The sequence below is a fragment of the Cotesia glomerata genome, linkage group LG5, assembly GCF_020080835.1.
Source record: "Cotesia glomerata isolate CgM1 linkage group LG5, MPM_Cglom_v2.3, whole genome shotgun sequence".
In the NCBI taxonomy this organism is placed as follows: domain Eukaryota; kingdom Metazoa; phylum Arthropoda; class Insecta; order Hymenoptera; family Braconidae; genus Cotesia; species Cotesia glomerata.
In genome coordinates this window covers 954,585-975,583 of record NC_058162.1, presented here as the reverse complement: position 1 = coordinate 975,583, position 20,999 = coordinate 954,585, and the positions used below count along the sequence as shown (strand labels likewise).

General features: G+C 25.4%; 1 protein-coding gene across 17 annotated transcripts in view; it reads right to left on the bottom strand.

Moving 5' to 3' along the window:
• Positions 1-20,999, bottom strand: part of LOC123266228 (RNA binding protein fox-1 homolog 2) — a 177,280-nt gene that overhangs the window by 32,210 nt on the left and 124,071 nt on the right. For 15 of the 17 annotated variants that reach the window (XM_044730337.1, XM_044730338.1, XM_044730324.1 and 12 more), the window contains 2 exons: positions 15,037-15,129; positions 4,530-4,584 (listed from right to left, as the gene is read on the bottom strand). In XM_044730337.1, the coding sequence (XP_044586272.1) occupies positions 4,530-4,584; positions 15,037-15,129 (148 nt within the window). The remainder of the gene's footprint in view (positions 1-4,529; positions 4,585-15,036; positions 15,130-20,999) is intronic. The other 2 variants (XM_044730332.1, XM_044730331.1) reach the window with 1 other exon arrangement.

Genomic DNA, 20,999 nt, shown 5'->3' with positions numbered 1-20,999 from the left:
AATTGAAGATTCTCTAAAATGAAGTTAAACAATTTGCTAATTAGAATGTCGATATATTATTATATTATATTAATATTAATAAAATAATTTAATATAATAAACTTTTAAGCTCTCTAATCATTTAAAAACTAGTAAATAAATAAAAGAAAAATAAATATGAATTTACTTCCGAGCGTCTGAAATAAAAATACCGTCTGAGATATGAAATGTGATGTTACGTTTGACCAACCACCGACCATCACTACTGCCTAACCAAACCATTTCAGTGCACTGTTTGTACAAGATAGTATATGTCTATGTAGTTAAACTTCTTCTTCACCGATGAAATACAACAGAAAACAAAAGAGGCGCCATAAATTTTTCACGACTTGCCCTTTTAATCCCCACGGTATTCTCCTTTATTTATCTTTTTTTCCACGGTAAAACCTCTTGTTTAAAATAAAACTAAAAGAGTACAAACATGAACATCACTTGAGATGTTACTAAGGAAGTTATTGATCTTACATGAATTTTTTATATTTTATTTTAAATTTTAAATAATTATTTATTCGTTACGCTCAATAATAAACTACATAAACGTTTTATTTACAGTAAAATAAAAATATAAATTATGAAAGTGATAGATTGTTTGATGACCGGTGATGCGATATGATACGATAGAACTGTAAAAATAAACGGAAGCGATCGAATGTTTTGTCTTGAAATCACGTTAGTACCTTTTTTTTTATTTTTAATGGATTTTTATTTTATTTTTATATTTTTTGCGGTATCCAATAGATAAAAGATTTGACGCAAGATGGCCATGGATGGATCGTAAACGGCAAGCTCGTGGGTTAACAATGTTCTATAATAAAAAAAGTAGTTGAGCTGCTGACAAACGAGGTGTCGTTCGAACGCGGGAAACTTTATCGCAGGTTACATCGCTATCCCTTGAGTGTTTCCGCAGCCATCCTCTCTATCCTCACTCCCTGGAGGACTTAAAAGCTCTGTCAGGTTTCGAATTTCAAATGGAACGATACGCTTGGAATAATATTATATACAAAAAATTACTGGAGAAAAATTCTCTGTACAAAAATGGATTTTTTTATTATTATAGCTCGAAATTTAGTTCTACTATTTACTTAATAATCGTCGGTCAATTTTTTATTTTATTTAAAAGATTAAAAAATTTATTCTCTCAAGCGGTTTGTATCTCAAGCTAGCGTAAAATTACGCAACTGTAAGAGTGGCAATAAATATAACGAGACAACTTCTTTAATGGCAATTTTTTAGAGCTAAAAATTATTTTAGTAATTATTTACTAGCAACCTTGCAGTCACTCTGTGACTGCCGTGACTTGTAAAATATAAATAAATAAAATTTTGCTTTATTAAATAATAACTTTTGTTAAATTGCACTGTTATTTCTTAAATATTGACGTTATTAAAGATATAAGCTCATCCTGATGTTACACTCATCAAGAGCTTTCATTTGAATACCCACATGCATTTTCATATATTTTTCATATATACATATATATATAATATATATAAATATATGAAATATTCATGTGGGTACTCAAATGAAAGGTCTCGATGAGTGTAATGCCGGGGTGAGCTTATATCTTTAAAAATGTCAATAGTTTACAAGATATTTGTTTAATTGCTCTGTACTTTCTTAAATATTGATGTTTTTAAAGATATAAGCTCATCCCGATGTTACACTAATCAAGAGCTTTCATTTGAGTACCCACATCAATTTTTCATATATTTTTCATATATACATATACATAATATATATTATATAAATATATAAAATATATGAAAAATTGATGTGGGTACTCAAATGAAAGGTCTTGATGAGTGTAACACCGGGATGAGCTTAGATCTTTAAAAATGTGAATATTTCACAAGATAAAAGGTCATTTTTCAATTATGTATCTAGAGATAGAGCTTTTTCAAGTGCAGTCTGAATACTTATAATGAATTGACTATCGGCGAGAATGATATTAAACTTTGAAAAGGCATAAATTAAAGTCAAGACCTTTACAATGACACTAAATTTCTTTAAAAATAACCGATTATTTTTTATAAATGAACCGTGAAAAAAAAATTATTATTTAGGCCATACTTCCAAAAAATAACCCTTTGAAGTTATTAATAAAATAAATAATGAAAAAAATATTGTTCAACTCGAGAAGAAAGATCTAGAACGAACTTGACGATAATTGACGGTAATTACCGAAGAGCATATAGGGCCATCGAAAATAACGAATGACAAATTTGATTGGGATGTGGTTTATAAATAAGTTTAGAGTGCGAGAAGCGACAATAACGATCGCTATGCCGCTGTTGCCAAGCATTTCTCAACGACCTAACTAAACCACAGCCACACTTAACATTATTACATCTTTCTTATTTCTATTACCATTACTGTCACTATTATTATGTCTCAGTGTCTGTTGAGCCAAATTACTTCGCTAATTATAATCAAATCCATACGATCGCCTTTTCTTTTATCCGCCCAACTTTCAACACTCATATCTATCAATTTTCTGACGTAACGAATTTACAAATTCATGCTCGAACCTCGTCTCAACAAATTATTATTACTTCCGCTTTGCTAAATAAAGACATTATAATACCGTCACGCTATTTTACCCACTGATTTTAATTATTTATAAACTTCATAATTTTATATGATAAGATTTTAATTAATTAAATTTCTTAATTACGATTTCAAAGTTCATTTTTATAAAATTAATTCTTAATCGAATTAAATAATTTTTTATTTGATTTAAGAAAATAAAAATAGTGTACAAAATTTTTTTTTTAAATTGCACTTTTAATTTTTCAAAAAAAAAATTTTTTTTTGTATTAATTTATCAGTTAAAAAAATTTTTGATTATTGAAATTTATGATTATAATTAATTTAAGTTCATTTTTATAAAATTAATTCTTAATATAATTAATTAATTTTTAATTATTTTTTTATTTGATTTAAAAAAATAAAAATAGAGTAAAAAAATTTTTTTTTGTATTAATTTATTTGTTAAAAAAATTTTTAATTGTCACTTTTAATTGATATAAATAATTATCAAGATAATTAAAAAATAAATAAATTGTCAGATAATTAAAAATAATTTTTTGGATTAATTTTTTTTTTTTTTTTATAATGAGTTAAACTGTAATACCCGGTATTGAAGTAAATTAACATAACATAATTAAAATAATTAAGTAATAATGTAATTAACTGTCGCGTTAGTTCAATAATTGGGTGAGTGAGCGGTGAATTAGACCAACAAGTATAGAGACTTTCCAGAGTGTAGTGCGACTGCCGACTATCCAATTTAGATTGAATTTAAAATTTATATTGCTCATTCAGAATTTCAATTTAATTAAAAATAAAAAAACCCGAATTTTCATTAGCCATTAGCATTATCTTAATCGTATTTTTGGTAAAAAATTAAATTTACAGTAACGCTAATACAGATACAAGGCCTGGCTAATTCGAGTTCGATAAAACAATTAGTTTGCGCCGCAATTGACAATTGTTTATTTATAAACGGGAAGAATAATTAAGTTAAGTGAGTTAAAAAGTAATTTAACAGATTATTAGTAGATAAATGATATTAACGTCGGGAAAGTTTGTGACAAAAGCGAGAACGTAAGTGGATGTAGAAGATTTAAAGACCTAACCGGGGAAGACGAAACTCTCTTGCTGTGCACCACTACAGCTGGCTTAGTAATCCAGATTGAGTAAGCGTTCAAATGCCGACACAATTAAAAGGAGATTAGGACGGGATTAACGCGATGAACGGCCTCTCTGTGCCTCGGGTTAAATTACAAAATGACCTATGTAGTTCCATGAAATTATTATTAATCGAAATTATTATTGTCAAAGTTTATATTAATGTTAATTTTTTTTAATTAAAAACAAGTCTTTAAATTTTTTTATTTTATTAAAAAAAATTTGGTTAGAACTTTGTCAAATTTTTGTTAATTTAATTTTAATGAATAAAAATTTCCGCAATTATTTGCAATACAATAATTAAATTTATAAATTAATAAATTAATTTAATGTAAGGCTTAAAAGTTTTTTTGTAAATAATAAAATTTTCTCTAAGATAATCTTCGTAAAAATTAAAATAATAAAATTTTCACGAAGATTTTAAATGAGATATTTAATATTTTAGCTCAAATTTAAAAAGTTTAAAATCTGGAGCATTTTTCTTTTAAATTAAAGTAAATTTTACAATCTAAATAATAGATTAAATTTTTTTTCAACATTTTATTAAATGTTTACTATTAAAATTTTTAGAATAAAAAATTATTAAATAAATTAAACAATTATTAACTTGAATAATTGATTTTTATAACACGGTAAAACATTTATGTCAAGAGCACACCCTCGAATAAAGTACGCCACGAACTAATTACCGAACTTGACAAATAAAATTTAACGACTATCGATTGAGTTATAAAAAATGAATATAAACTCATGTTATGGCATTCAATTCAGAATTAATAATAATAAAAATAAATAATTACCATTTGGCACTGTCGGTGGTTTTTTCGTCTGCACTCTCGCTGTTGCGTTGTTCACCTGTCAAGATTAATAACAAAAATTTTATTAATTATTAGTTAAATTTTCTCAAGTACAATTTAAAATTAATATTCTAATTAAAAGGACTCGTACGCGGTTACAGAACAAAAGACACTTGACATATGACTTAATTGGATTTTTCACTATTTTTTTCTTTTTTCATTTTAATTCAAACCACGTACGTGTCCATTAATTAACTACAGTAACGTAAAATCATGTTTTCAGAAATATTTATTATTAATTAAATAATTTATAAAAAATCAATGAAAATAAAGTTAGCCGAAATGTAAAAATTTTTATAATTTTTTTTATTAAAAAAATTACAGCAAAAAAATTAAAAAAAAATTTTTCAATTGTAAAAAAGTTCAAAAATTATAAGTGCAATTTTTTAAAAATATTTTTTAGTTATAATGTCGGCTAAATTTATTATTATAAAAAACCAATCTTTAATTTTAATAAAAATTAAAAAACAAAAATTTTACGTTATTTTATTTTTGTAACCTTAAAAATATAATTCTAATCTTAAAGTATATTTTATCTCATGTAATATAATACCAATAATTTAAATACAAAAAATTTATAACATGAGATAAAAATATTTCTTAGAATTCGGGTGATAAAATTTGAATCTTTATTCCTTCGGTAAACAATTTAATAAATTTTATCACCGGAATTGAAAGAATTTAAATATAATGACGCTAACATGTAATAGTTATGTCTTAACTGCTGATAAGTGTTGAATCAACCACGTGCCTTCAACCTCTAAAGCAATCGAAGGAGATTTTATTATTTTTCTTATTTTTTTTATTCAAGAATCGAAGCTTTAAACGAATCAAGCGTAGCTTGCACAAGTAACGAGTTGAGTTCTATTCAACTCTCGAAAGAACTACTTCCGTAAAACCACTTGGTAAGTATCAAGACTCAAGAGACGAAGCTCAATTAAGAGTCAAGTAATGGTGGAAGACGAAGGGTCCAAACCAATTCGATTAATAATGTCGCGTTGACGATCGATACCTTTGAGGTTGAAGACTGTAGTCGATACTTAACTCGTTCGCTTTTTCCTCTTTTTTTTTTATTATTATTTTTATTCCTTATTATCTAATTTTCTCATTCAATATATGCCGTAACTAATCTCAGAAATTAATTCTATTTTTATAAGCTAAAATAAATTACTTTTTCATTTTAAATATTTATTCATACGATAAAAAAAATTATTGTAAAAACTGAAATAAAAATTAATATGAGAATATATTTTCGAGATGTCACGTATTAATACTGAATAAAGAAAAAGTAGAATATGATGTAAAAAAATATTAAAAATTAATCTATGCACTTATAAATATTCATATTTATACTGATAGAAGGATTTATTAAATATTAATAATTTAATTTATTTGAAGACAATTATTTAATTTATTAAATTTTAATAAATATTTTTTAATATTCAATAAATATTTATTTGGAAGGAAAGTATATTTATTATTTAACAAATATTTATTAATATTTAACAAATATTTATTAATATTTAAAAAATATTTATTAATATTTAAAAAATATTTATTAATATTTAAAAAATATTTATTAATATTTAAAAAATATTTATTAATATTTAAAAAATATTTATCAATATTTAAAAAATATTTATTAATATTTAAAAAATCGTATTTAATAAATAATTTATTAACTATTAATAAATATTTATTAAATCCTACGATGTAAAAAAATCATTTATTAACAATTAATAAAGCTTATTAAATATAAACAAATCCTTCTATTAGTGTATACTGAGTAATTTTTTTGAATATGCAAATTAATTATTTACATATTTATATTAATCTTAAAATAAAAAAAGCATTAGTACGTCATATTCTACGAGTATTCTGATTAAATTCTACCGCAAGACTACTCACTATCCTCAAGTGTCCTCGCACCCTAACGCAAGAGAGTATAAAGAAATATTTAATTTGAGTTTTAATTACTACAGCCGAGACAAATTGGCTACAGGAATCGACCCAAGTGGTTTAGTTGAGGAATCTCAAACGTTGGCTCGGGGTTGTTCTGTGGGTCAAAAAGATTGTGGAAAAAAAGAACAAGAGGATACAAGTGGGCTCTTATTTCTCGAGTTACTACTAACTAGACAGATGGAGGAAAAGGAATTATGAAGGACCGCATTGGTTAGATAAAGGCCCTAAAATAAATAAATAAATAATCCTTCATGGGGATTGCTATAGATATTTACTTATTCTGTTTGTTTGTTTGTTTGTTATTTCTTTGTGGCTCTGGTTTCTAAAGTTTTTATTTCAACTTCTGGGGTAGTTTACACACACTGATTACCGGATAAATTACACGCTGAGCTTAACGTAAAAATTTTTTTAATTAACTAAATAGACAACTCTGTTATTTTTAAAGGGATTTTAATTATTTTAATTTAAAGTAAATAAGCTATTTGTATAATTATTTTTTAACTTCTACGTTTACTTTTATTGCTAAGGTATTACTCAATATAAATATTTATTTATATTAAAATAATTTACAATTTTTTTTAGGAAAAAATTTTATAATTTTTTAAAAATCTTACTCTACAATTTTTCATTCATTTAATTTTGCTTTTTCATTTTTATTAATTGAAAATAAGTGAAGCTTTACTTCTGTATAATTATATTAATTTAATTGAATAAATAGCGAAATTTTAGAATTTAAACGTGTAAAAAAATATAAAGAAGAAAATAAATTAAAAAAAAATAATAATAACGATATTAAAATGTAATTATAAAAAGTAAAAATTTAATTTTTGTACACAGTAAAAAATTTTGAGTAATTGCGTCAAAAAAATTAGTGTTAAAAATTTTTTTTATTCAATATTTAACACTTTTATATGTAAGTATAATATCTATTCTGTTAAATATTTAAAATAATTATTTTTTAACTTCTACCTTTACTTTTATTGCAGAGTTATTACTCAATATAAATATTTATTTATACTAAAATAATTTAAATTATTTAAAATTTTTTCTAGTTAAAAATTGTGCAGTTATATTTTTTTCGAATAATCAAAGCATTAATTTTTAATTTTTTCTAACTGAAAATAAATAAAGCCTCACTTCTGTGTAATTAAATTTTTTTTTATTAATTTAATTGAATAAATAGCGAAATTTTAGACGTTAAACGTGTAAAAAAATGTAAAGGAAATAAATTTAAAAAAAATTAATAACGATATTAAAATGTAATTATAAAAAGTAAAAATTTAATTTCTGTAGACAGTAATAAATTTTGAGTAATTGCATCGAAAAAATAAGTGTTATAAATTTTTTTATTAAATATTAAACACTTTTATGTGTAAATTTAACATTTGTTCTTTTAAATCAACACAAAAAAATGTTAAATATTTGATATACAAATTTTTAACACAAATTTTTTTGACGTAATGACGTAAAATTTATTACTGTGTATTAAAAGTCGCTTTAGAAATTTAGATAAATTTTATTAACAATTTTCTCTAAGTATTTATTTTTTTTTTCGACATTAAAAGTCTAAAAATTAATTTTCTTATTATTTACTATTTTTTTAAAAGAATTTAAAAATTTTTTATTGGTTAAAAAATAAGTGAGATCATTTTATTACAATAAAAATATTTAAAATATAAATTTTTTGATGCAAAATTTTTGACTGTGTCTAAAGATTCTTCGAGGAAAAAAAAAAGATTGAATCTCAAAAGTTGTTTTTATTGAAACAAAGTTAATTAATAAAACTTTAAAGGTCGGTTATATTTACGTAGCCTGAAAAACTAAACTGATAAACTGAAAGCGGGAAGACAGAGACGAGAAACGTCTGAAAATTCAACGGGATAAGCCATAAAGGTTCAAGTAGTTGACGAGATGTAGATGGGTAGAAATAGGGGTCGCGAATCTGCATTAATTTGACTTGCTAAGCCGAAAACTCGAGAGAGAGAGAGAGTATGGTAAGGTAGATAGGTAGGTAGAGTGGACTTGCCGGAGGAGGAAAAGGAGACAGAGGGATGATGTGAGTTACGGGGTGTGGTTAAAATCCTGGGAAAACGATGCACGTACGAAGGTACTTAGTGCTACAGAGGTTGTCCTCGGACCCTGTGGAATAGAGAAGGGTGCTAGCTAACAGTTGACTCTGCAAATAGAGGGTGTATCCCACAATTTGTTTCGCGCGACCTTAACGTCACTATAGTTCTGTGCTGGACGGACAACTTTAAGCTCACTTTTTCCACTCTCTTCTATTTTATTTTATTTTATTTTATTTATCTTTAACTTTTTTTCGGCAATAAAAATTGTCAGGTTGACTTTTTCCGATGCTCGTGACTCTAAATGATTCATAGAGGTACTCGCTCTGAGCTGCTCAGTTTACACGTGACCCGCTCGACAGTAACGATAGGCTTTTACGATTTTACCCTCTACTACAACTAAACCCCTCTCACTTCTTTGCTCGTTTTGTTCAAAGGTCTCCGAGCTTGAGCTTTTTCCCTCTATAATTCAAACGGGAATTGGAGCTTTACCACAATTTACTTGTCAAAAATAATTTATTTACAAATGCCCTTAAACCTCAAAAATTACCAATCAAAAAACATTTTTATTTAATTGCATTTATTATTTAACCTCATTATATTTTTACGGACTTCCAAGTCAATTTATTATTAAGCATTACTTAAAATATTAAATATTAATAATCGCGTCTTGACATTTTAATTAATTATTTAATTGACACTGAATTAACTGATTATATATTTTTAAATTTAATTTATTAATGTCTGTGTCATTTTAAAATTAGTTTTAATAAAATAAACTAGCAACCTGCTGTCATTATATGACTGTCGGGAATTGTGAACTGCCAAATAAATAAAATTTTGCTTAATTAAATAATGACTTTTGTTAAATTGCACTGTACTTTCTTAAATATTCACATTCTTAAAAATATAAGCTCATCCCGATGTTACACTCATCGAGAGCTTTCATTTGAGTACCCACTTACATTTTTGATATATTTTTCATATATACATATATATAAATATATAAAATATATGAAAAATTGATGTGGGTACTCAAATGAAAGGTCTCGATGAGTATAATGTCGGAGTGAGCTTATATCTTTAAAAATGTCAATAGTTTATAAGATACAAGGTGATTTCTTAATTACATCAAATTGCACTGTACTTTTATAACAATTGACGTTTTTAAAGATATAAGCTCATCCCGATGTTACACTCATCGAGAGCTTTCATTTGAGTACCCACATCAATATTCCATATATTTTATATATTTATATATATATTATATAAATGTATACATGAAAAATATATCAAAAATACATGTGGGTACTCAAATGAAAGCTCTCGATGAGTGTAACATCGGGATGAGCTTATATCTTTAAAAATGTCAATATTTTACAAGAAACAAGGTCATTATTTAATTATGTAACTAGAGATCGAGCAATTTTGAATGCAATATTTATCATTATAAATTAACTGTTTTGTTAGATTCTAATTATTGATTTAATAAAAAAAAATAATTTTTATTCATTCAAAAAAATGACGCAGTTTTTTTAAAATTATGTTTGATACGAATTTTTTTTCCGAAGTTGAAATAATGACTCTTCTAAAAAACATAAAGTTGAAATTTAATTTTAATGACCAACGAAAGTCGCAGACAAAAGAGTTAAAAACGACTGGTTTTAATTACTTGAATTATTCGAATAATAATAATTAAAGCAAGACTTACAATGCTGATAGGTTTTGTTTGTAAAATTGTATCCCGTTGAAAGTTGGTTACCGTGGAAATATCGTACAAAGAACGTTCATTAGTATAATGGCGCAGTGAAATTTTTTTAGCAATACGCGTGTTGTGTATTTTCCGTCAAAGGTCGCGTGTTTTATTCGACAGTTAAATAAAAGCTTCAATAAAAAAAACATTTCTGTATATGTACCAAGTTTATATTCAGCACATAGACATATATGCAGAGATGCAATGAGATTTTCATTCCGCCGTCATCGGAAGCTCTATTATCGCGTTCGTTCTCGCTCCCTTCGTACTTTTATTATTTTTAATTCTTTTTATTTCAGCTTCGCTCATTTTTTCTAGAGCGACTTGTTCCAAGGGATGAATCTGCAAGCTCCGTGAACCAATAATAATTTAACCTGTATTGCCGTATACATACGGGGTGAAAAATTTGTGATTCAACCTCGACAATATCCCGGGATAATCATATTCTACGAGATATTATTAATCGTTTTTTTATTTTTTTATTTTTTCTCGCTGCTTTTTACTTTTAATTACACTTAATCTAATTTATATTAACCTAATGTAAAAGCATAATTACAAAGAAATAATTCTACTTTAAAAATTATCTCTAAAATCACCGTTATCGTTGGACTTTATGAAATAATGACTTTTATCGAATTGCACTGTACTTTCTTAAATATTGACTTTTTTAAAGATATTAGCTCATCCTGATGTTACACTTATCAAGAGCTTTCATTTGAATACCCACATGCATTTTCATATATTTTTCATATTTATAAATATATAATATATATATATTTTAAAGATATAAGCTCATCCCGATGTTACACTCATCAAGAGCTTTCATTTAAGTACCCACATGCATTTTTGATATATTTTTCATATATACATATATATAATATATATAAATATATGAAATATATGAAAAATTGATGTGGGTACTCAAATAAAAGCTTTTGATGAGTGTAACATCGGGATGAGCTTATATCTTTAAAAAAGTCAATAGTTAAGAAAGTACAGTGCAATTTAACAAATATCTTGTAAACTATTGACATTTTTAAAGATATAAGCTTATCCCGATGTTACACTCATCAAGAGCTTTCATTTGACTACCCACTTGCATTTTTGATATATATTTTTCATATATACATATATATAGTATATATAAATATATAAGATATATAAAAAATTGATGTGGGTACTCAAATGAAAAGTCTTGATGAGTATAACATCGGGATGAGCTTATATCTTTAAAAATGTCAATAGTTCTCAAGATACATCGTCTTTTCTTAATTACGTATCTACAGATAGAGCATTTTTAATTTAATGGTATATCAAGGGTTGAAATATCCCACGAACGGCAATTAAAAAAGAATTAATTTTATCATGTAAAAACATAATTATAATTGAACTAAATTAATCTGATATTCCAATCATCGCGTTTATTTTTGGTTTAAAACCAAATTAATAATCCCCCAATTGAATTTCCTTTACAAGTGCCGACATGTGTGTACATAATAATAAATTATTATGTATGATAAATTGAAGGTCGACACAGTAACTATAGTGACGTTAAAATCGTGATATTAAATAATTCCCTATTTATTAGTTATTATAGGTTGTGATGTAAGGAAAAAATTACAAGGGGATAGAAAATGATTGCATGAGTTGGGGTAGATAAAATAAATTCATTGTAATTATTTATCTCTAATTACTAGATGATTCTTAATATTTTTCTTTTCCAATAATTAGAAAATTACTGAAGATAAAAAATAGAGGAAAAAATTGTCAGTCTTTTTTTTTTGGGATTTTGTTATTGATAATAATAAAGAATGAAGGAACAAGATTGATTTAATAAAAATGGGATTACTTGGGTCGAATTTCCTCAATAAAATATTTTTTTATAATCTATTGTGAGGATACAAAGACCTTTCTCGTGCCCACATGCGTGTTGAATTATCTTATAAATAAAAAATAAAATAAAATAATAAATACGATAGTTATATAAATAAAAAGAAAATTAAAGTAGAACAAATAATAAATGATTTGATGAGCGAGAGAGAATTAATTACAACCTTAGATAGCAAATACAAATCTGACATTTAATATGACTTTTGAGTGTTTTTTCTTTGTGTGTTATACATGTGCGTTTCCCTTCACGTGACGTTAATTGTTGGTAATTTACCTCCAAGCTTAGGTGAGGAGTACAGAGGTGGGGATTTAAATAAGCTCAAAGTGCAAAAGACATCAGTGAAATCAAATTAATTAATAAAAAAAAAAAAAAAAAATATGTATCAATGTCATGAAGGAAAACAAAAATAATAATAATGACACTAACTAATATAGAGTAGAAAAATACGGTTGGAGTAAATCAAAGCTGGATTTTAATACCGCGGGTAAAATGAAAAAGTTAATTGATTTTAGTAAAAAAGAAAGATAATACACCCTGGAGAATGAATTACGTGAATCACGTGAGAGAGCGGGCAGTGCGAGTCTAAAATTTACACTGTTATTAAAAAAAAGATTTACAAAAAAAGAAAACAAATTATTTTTTTCCATCACTTTACATCCATTTCAATCATTATCAAAAATTTTATTTTTTTTTTTCATTCCTTGGCGTGACACTTTATTCCTTACCTTTAAAGGACACTTTGGACGTGATGTCGAGTTTTTATCCTCAGTGTCCATGTTTGCCCTTAGTTCTCTCATTTTTATACTGATATTATTGAAAATAACACATTAACGAGAGAGTGACGACTGATGACTAATAACTTTATTAATAACTGTTTGTGTTTTTGTTTTTTTAAGATAAAAAAGCCTCGCTCTCTCGCTCTAAGCTTTCCATTTTTATTATTTGTTTCTTTGATATATTTTTTTTAAGTATTCCTTCGTGATATTTTAGTGATTGTTTTCTCTTAAAGTCGCTTGCATTATCAACCCCAAGCTCTCTATAAGGGACAACAAGAGGTATTTTTTATGAGTCATGTGGACCAGAGAATTATTTTCATTTAATTTTAACGAAAAAAAACCTCCGCCTGAGAATTGAGGTCTTTCTCATGTATATTAATTTTATATTTTTTTTAACCTTTTTATTACTTATTTTTTTAATATTAACTTTTCCGCATAATATTTCTCTCGTAACTCCCGAGCAATGAGCTCCACGGGTCAGGTCACCTAGGGTTTACATCTACTACAAATTGCCCAGAGCATTTTCATCGACTACTGGCTTCAATTGGAATTTTTATATTCGACCGTAGACTGCGTCGAGTTGTCTCGGGAGTTACGAAACAAGAATGATTCACGATCTTGTTGAATTTTTCATGTTGAATAATTTTTAAATTATACAAATATTGAAAATTGTTTCTTTATCTTTTAGATATAATAAATATAGAGAGAGTAAACAAGAAAATGGATATATTTAATGATATATAATAATTGCACGACTCAATAATAATTTTACAAAAATTAATTAAAAAAAAAAAAAACCATGTGACTTGTGAAACATAAAAAATTAAAATTTTGATTTATTAAATGATTACTTTTGTTAAATTGCACTGTACTTTCTTAAATATTGAAGTTTTTAAAGATATAAGCTCATCTCGATGTTACACTCATCAAGAGCTTTCATTTAAATACCTACATGCATTTTTGATATATTTTTCATTTATACACATATATAATATATATAAATATATGAAAAATTGATGTGGGTACTCAAATGAAAGGTCTCGATGGGTGAAATATCGAGATGAGCTTATATCTTGAAAAATATCATTAGTTGACAAAATTGCAAACTCAGTTATTAATTATTGACTTTTTTTAATATATAAGCTCATCCCGATGTTACACTCATCAAGAGCTTTCATTCGAGTACCCACAGGCATTTTTGATATATTTTTCATATATACATATATATATAATATATATAAATATATGAAAAATTGATGTGGGTACTCAAATAAAAAGTCTCGATGAGTGTAATGTCGGGATGAGCTTATTTCTTGAAAAATGTCAATAGTTCACAAGATATTTGTTAAATTGCACTGCAATTTCTTAAATATTGATATTTTTATAGATATAAGCTCATCCCGTTGTTACACTTCTCAAGAGCTTTCATTTGAGTACCCACATGAATTTTTGATATATTTATCATATATATACATATATATAATATATATAAAATATATGAAAAATTAATGTGGGTACTCAAATGAAAGGTCTCGATGAGTGTAACATCGAGATGAGCTTATATCTTTAAAAATGTCAATAGTTCACTTTAAATTTACAATTTCAAAAAAAAATTTCCTGCAAAAATTATAAAACTACTTAACAATTTTCCGGTTTATCTCTCAAAATTACAAAATAAAAATTTCACAATCAACAAAATCGTAAATATTCTCGTTTAAGTGAAAAATAATGAAACAATTAATATATGTAATAAATACATACAAGCAAGGACGCATGCACGTAAGACCCGTGCAAGCGCCTGTGCTTCAAACCTGTGGAGTATAAAAAAAATAAAGATACAAATAATATTATAAATTATTAAAGTATACATGTAAATATATATTATAATTAATTAATTAATTAATGTTTATGTATGTAGAGTAAATATATATAATAAAATAAATTTTTTTTTAATTAAATATATATATATAATAATTAATGTAAGAAAGTATTTCATGCACACCTCAATCTTTCTGCCCTCAACCACGGTGCCGTGTAGCCTCTCACGTGCCTGGTCCGCATGGGCACTATTCGCGAATGTTACAAAACCGAATCCCTGCATGCAAGGACAGACAAAACAACATGCATTAAACTCAACTTACAGACTCTGCCACGCTCGACGGGCACGGCCCGCCGACATCTCGAGTACGAGAAATCAATCAGATCGTGCCCCCGATCACGATTATTAGCTTTTTATATTTTCTTCATATATATTTTTGTATATACAAATTAATAAATGAACAAAATAAATAAATAATAATTTATAAGTATTAGTAAATAAATTTATAATTAATAATTATTAAACATTGTACATTAAGACATTTATCACAGTCGTTGATAATAATTAAAAGTTTGTTATTATTTTTTTTTGTCTCGTTTTAAATTTAAAAAATAAAAATAATTAATTTGCCTACTAATTGTAAGATAGCGGACTCTCTTTGTCTCTATTTATTTTATTTGTCTCCACCTTAAGTCTTTTTTCCTCTGTTTTTATTCCCGATGACTTCCTTATCCGCTTGTGGACAATGAACGTCTGGAGATAATATAGGATGCAAGAGAAAGAGAGGAAGAAAAGGAAAAAAATAGCATTTAAGGGCTGAGGGTTGAGGAAAACTGCCACGGATAATTAAATCGTCGGGCTCAAGACGTGCGATGAAAAGCTGAATCTTTATATAGTACCAGAGAGTTAAAAGAAGGAAAAGAAAGAAATAAAAATGAAAAAAAAAAAATTTAGGCTGGCTTTATTTCCAGTCACAGATTTTTATATCCTTTTGTCGACTCTTGATTTAGCGAGGACTTAATCTGTCAGCAGACGTACTCACTTTTTTAATAAAAAACATTTCATTGTCAATAAAACTTTATATTCTGTTACTTATCTATTTTTTTAAAAAAGTTACTAGTTTCTTTATTAAATTTTAAACTTGGATAAATTTACTCGAGATGCCGGCGTGAAGAGCGAGAGCCTCATACTGCCTTTACATAGATGCACCAAACCACGTGCAACAATTAATTTAAATGGTAATCATTAATAATAAATAAATAAAGTGTGTTAAGTGATAATGAGTTTTATGTTAATGTCGTATATTTTTTTTTTTTAAAGAAAATTTTTTGATATAAATTTATAATAATAATGGGAAAAATAACAAATCAAATCAATAAGTCGTCAGAATTGAATGTCGAGGGTGCAAAGTGCTTTTAGCCCTAAACGAATTGGTTAAGGTTTCCTCAAACCGGCGGCTCGTTTAGTTTGTTAGATAAAGAAAGAGTTTAAAGAGTTAGATTTAAAGATTGAAAGAAGAAATTTAAGTTATTATTTACAAGTGAGGTCGTCATTTTAATTTTTATTTTTTTGAATGAAATTTTTATTTTATTTTATTGATATTTTTTTGAAAAATACATAAAAAAAATGAACAGTTAAAAAAAATCAATTTTAACAAATTAAAAAAAAAATTTATAATTTTTTTAGAAAATTGTAATATTCAATTATTTTTTTATTTGTTTTAAAAAAAAAATATCCAAAAAAGATAAAATAGAAATTTTATCCAAAAACATGAGAAAAATATATAAAAAAATGAATAATTAAAAAAAAAAATTGATTATTACAATTTTAATAAATTTTGAAATTTTTTAGAAAATTATAATATTCAATTTTTTTTACTTATTCATTTTTTTAAGTATTTTTCAAAAAAATATTAATTAAAAATATCAAAAGAAGATAAAATAGAAATTCTATCCAAAAATATGAAAGCCAAAATTTTTTCCAATTTTTTAAGGCAAAAATCTATCGAAATCTATTTTTTCAGTCAGAAAAAAAAAATAATTTTTCACCTAGATATGGCCAAAAATAGGGCGGACTTCACTTGTAAATAATTACTGAAAATATAATATAAAAAAAAAAATACTGAAGTAACAAACGGATATTAAGATAATAGAGTTTGTAGGACCGACGCTTGTTTTGATCCACGGAAATTCAAGAAATTGTGTTATTTTAAATAAAATAAAATAAAAAATTTTACATGGTTCTATCCATTATTTTTTTATATTTACGTGACAAAGGGGATTTGTTTAAAAAAGAAAAAAATGCGTTAAACAACTTTTCTTTGACAAGACTATTAAGCTCCGTAGCGAAACTGCTTCAAAGATACAATTTTTTAATTAACGTTATCCCACAAACGGGCGTGTTATAAAAAATTAACAAAGACCATTTGTTATTATTTTTATGTTTTAATTAATTTACCTTCTTTTTACGTAAAACTATCAATTTTACTCGGTAAAATATAAGTAAAAAAAAGTTTATTCAATTCATTTGATAAAAAAAGATTTAAGAAATAAATAACAAAGGTCAATGAGTTTTTTTTTACTAAAAATCTATGTAGCATAGTAGCAAGTCCTTTATTTTTTCTTTCGTTATCAGATGCACACTTACGTCGCTTGACTTTACGACTACGAAGCGTCGATAATTCCTGGGTAGAAAAGGTAAACGAAAAGGTAAATGTGCACAAGGCAACTTGCACGAGATCATTTTCACCGCGTCTTATCCGATCGTTACAATTGCACGCGGTTTTATCACGCACTAGTCAGTAATCGACCTCGTAGGTGATCTTTAGTAATAATTGAGTCACGGTTGAATAAATTTAAACAATATGATACCCGAAGTTTTAACTTTCATTTTCATCAATCTTATCCGAGATTTTCATAAAAAATTTATAAACTTCATAAATACAGAAAATTATTAATAATTATATATAAGATTTATAGAACACGCAAAAAAATAAATTATTACACTGATAGAAGGATTTGTTTATAGTTAAAAATAATTTTTAATATTCAACAAATCATTCATTAGAGACTAATTTTTAGTCTTTAATAAATATTTCTTAGTATTTAAAAAGATTTATTAATATTTAATAAATGAATATCAGATTTATTAAATACCCCCATGAAAAAAAAATATATTTTAAATATATTAAAAATCTATAAAAAATATATAAATATTAGGCTGTGCCCAAATGTAACTTCCTTGATGGACCTCTTAAAATTGGAATTTTGAGTTCCGCTTTTAACAAGAGTTGTATTTGGGCATTTCCTGACATATTTTGAGCGTTAAGGATTTATTTGATTTTTATAGAATTTTTTAACAGGAGTTTTGTTCGGCCAAATTTTGAAATTTTGAAATTCCAGCAAAAATGCCTAAACAAAACTCCTGTTAAAAAATTCTATGAAAATCAAATAAATTCTTAACGCTCAAAATATGTCAGGAAATGCCCAAACACAACTCCTGTTAAAAGCGGAACTCAAAATTCTAATTTTAAGAGGTCCATCAAGGAAGTTACATTTTGGCACACCCCAATAAATATATAAAAAATATGTATAGTAAATATATTTTTAATAACTAACTTTTGGCCGATTTTCATATATATTTCAAATATATTTTAGATATATTCAAAATACATTTTTTTTTATATTTTTAGCTATGTATTTTTTATGTATTTGAAATATATAAAATATATATGAAAATCGGCCATTAAAAATATATTTTTTATGTATTTCGACATATATTTTTTTTTCATGGGGGTACAAACAAATCATTTTAAATACTAAGAAATATTTGTTTAATACTAAAAAGTGATCTCTAATAAATTAAATGATTTCTTAAATATTAAAAAATATTTTTTGGTACAAATAAATTCTTCTATCAGTGTACGAAAAAATAAGAGACTTTTTTTTTTATAAAATTTAATTTTCTACATTTTATGATTAAAATTTTTGCTATTAAAAATTTTAATTGTGAAATTATAGCTTTCTGATTGGTCCTACACTGATAGAAGGATTTGTTTATAGTTAAAAATATTTGTTAATATTTAACAAATTATTTATTAGAGACCACTTTGTAGTCCTTAATAAATATTTCTTAGTGTATTAATAAAAATATTTATTAATATTTAGTAAATGAATATCAGATTTATTAAATACAAACAAATCATTTTAAATATTAAGAAATATTTGTTTAATACTAAAAATTGGTTTTTAATAAATAATTTCTTAACTATTAAAAAATATTTTTTGGTACAAATAAATCCTTCTATCAGTGTATTTTTGTTCTTCACGAAGTTACTCTAAACGTTTTAAATAAAGAGGAAAAAAGTCGGGAGACAATTAATTTAATGAGACTAAGAGACTGTAAATTATATTAGTTACCAAAGCTGTAACTATTGTTAATGAAAGAAAGCTTCTATTCACTCTACTTTACGAAATAACTCATGGGAATTCTTTTTTTTTTATTTTTTTTTCTATACTAGCGCTGCTAATTTTATTTGACGTGTCAATTTGTTCAAGTACGTTTAGTTGTGACAATAATACTTATAATTGTGTAGTTAAAAATAATTTTTTATATTATAAATTAAATTAATTAAATTAATATCGTCGGTTATCCGTGAAATCGAACGTGACACGTCCGCTTTGTAAATACGGTGTAACAAATATATAATAATAATATAATTAATAATAATAATAACAAGTGACGAGACAAATCGTAGCAACAAAAAAACCAATGGCGTGGATAAACAAAATTATATATGTATATATTTATATATTATATTATATTATATTAGGTGTAATCAAATATTGAGTGGATGACTGAAAAAAATTACATGTATCGGTTTTGCTTTTCTGAAATAGTGATATATATAAATGAAAGCCAGCTTTCTATCTAAACACATACGGTGAGTGATTAATAGAGAAAGATTTATATATAAATATATATCTATACAAAAAAAATATTAATTTAAAAGCTATTATAGATATAGATATGTATCTATATATAAAAAAGAAATGTCAATTTTAGCCGTTCGTTAACAAGTAAACCCGTATCACCTAAACGTAAGCGTGCGTCTACTATTTACATACAATTAAATATATAGAACTCGTAATAATAATAATAGTAACGTCAATTTATTGGTTAGATGTACGTGTTTATATTATATATGTGAGTGTTATGGATTAAATATTAAATAATTATTTTTTTTCTTTCGAAAGATGCAGTAATAAGTGATAATTTCATGCTTGCTCTCGGTCCTCACTGACGTTTGATGCTAATTTTTTTTTTTTGGATGATTTTTATGGTATAATTAGTAATAATTAATTTTTTCAATTGTTACTAATTTTTTAGCATCTCTCGAGTTTGATATTCGTGAGGATTTTCAGTCAAATCTGTACTACACCAGAACTTAAAAAAATTTAGTAGATAATTTTGGTGGGTTGGTAAAAAATATATAAATCATTCCATCAAAGAATTTTTAAGATATAAATTGGTCCTTTTATTTTGTTATTTTTATTCAATAAAAAATTATTTATATTAAAAAAAATTTACACATTTAAAATAAACTAGCAACCTTGCAGTCACTATGTGACTGCCGTGACTTGTGAACTATAAATAAATAAAATTTTGCTTTATTAAATAATGACTTTTGTTAAATTGCACTGTACTTTTTTAACTATTGAAGTTTTTTAAGATATAATAAGCTCATTCTGATGTTACATTCATCAAGACCTTTCATTTGAGTACCCACATCAATTTTTCATATATTTCATATATTTATATATATATGTATATATGAAAAATATATGAAAATGCATGAAGGTACTCAAATGAAAGCGCTTGATGAGTGTAACATCAGGATGAGCTTATATCCTTAAAAATGTCAATGGTTCACAAGATATTTGTTAAACTTGACTGTACTTTTTTAACTACTAATGTTTTTAAAGATATAAGCTCATCTCGTCATTACACTCATCAAAACCTTTCATTTGAGTACCCACATCAATTTTTCATATATTTATATATTTTGTATATATTATATATATGTATATATGAAAAATATATCAAAAATGCAAGTGGGTGCTCAAATGAAAGCTCTTGATGATCGT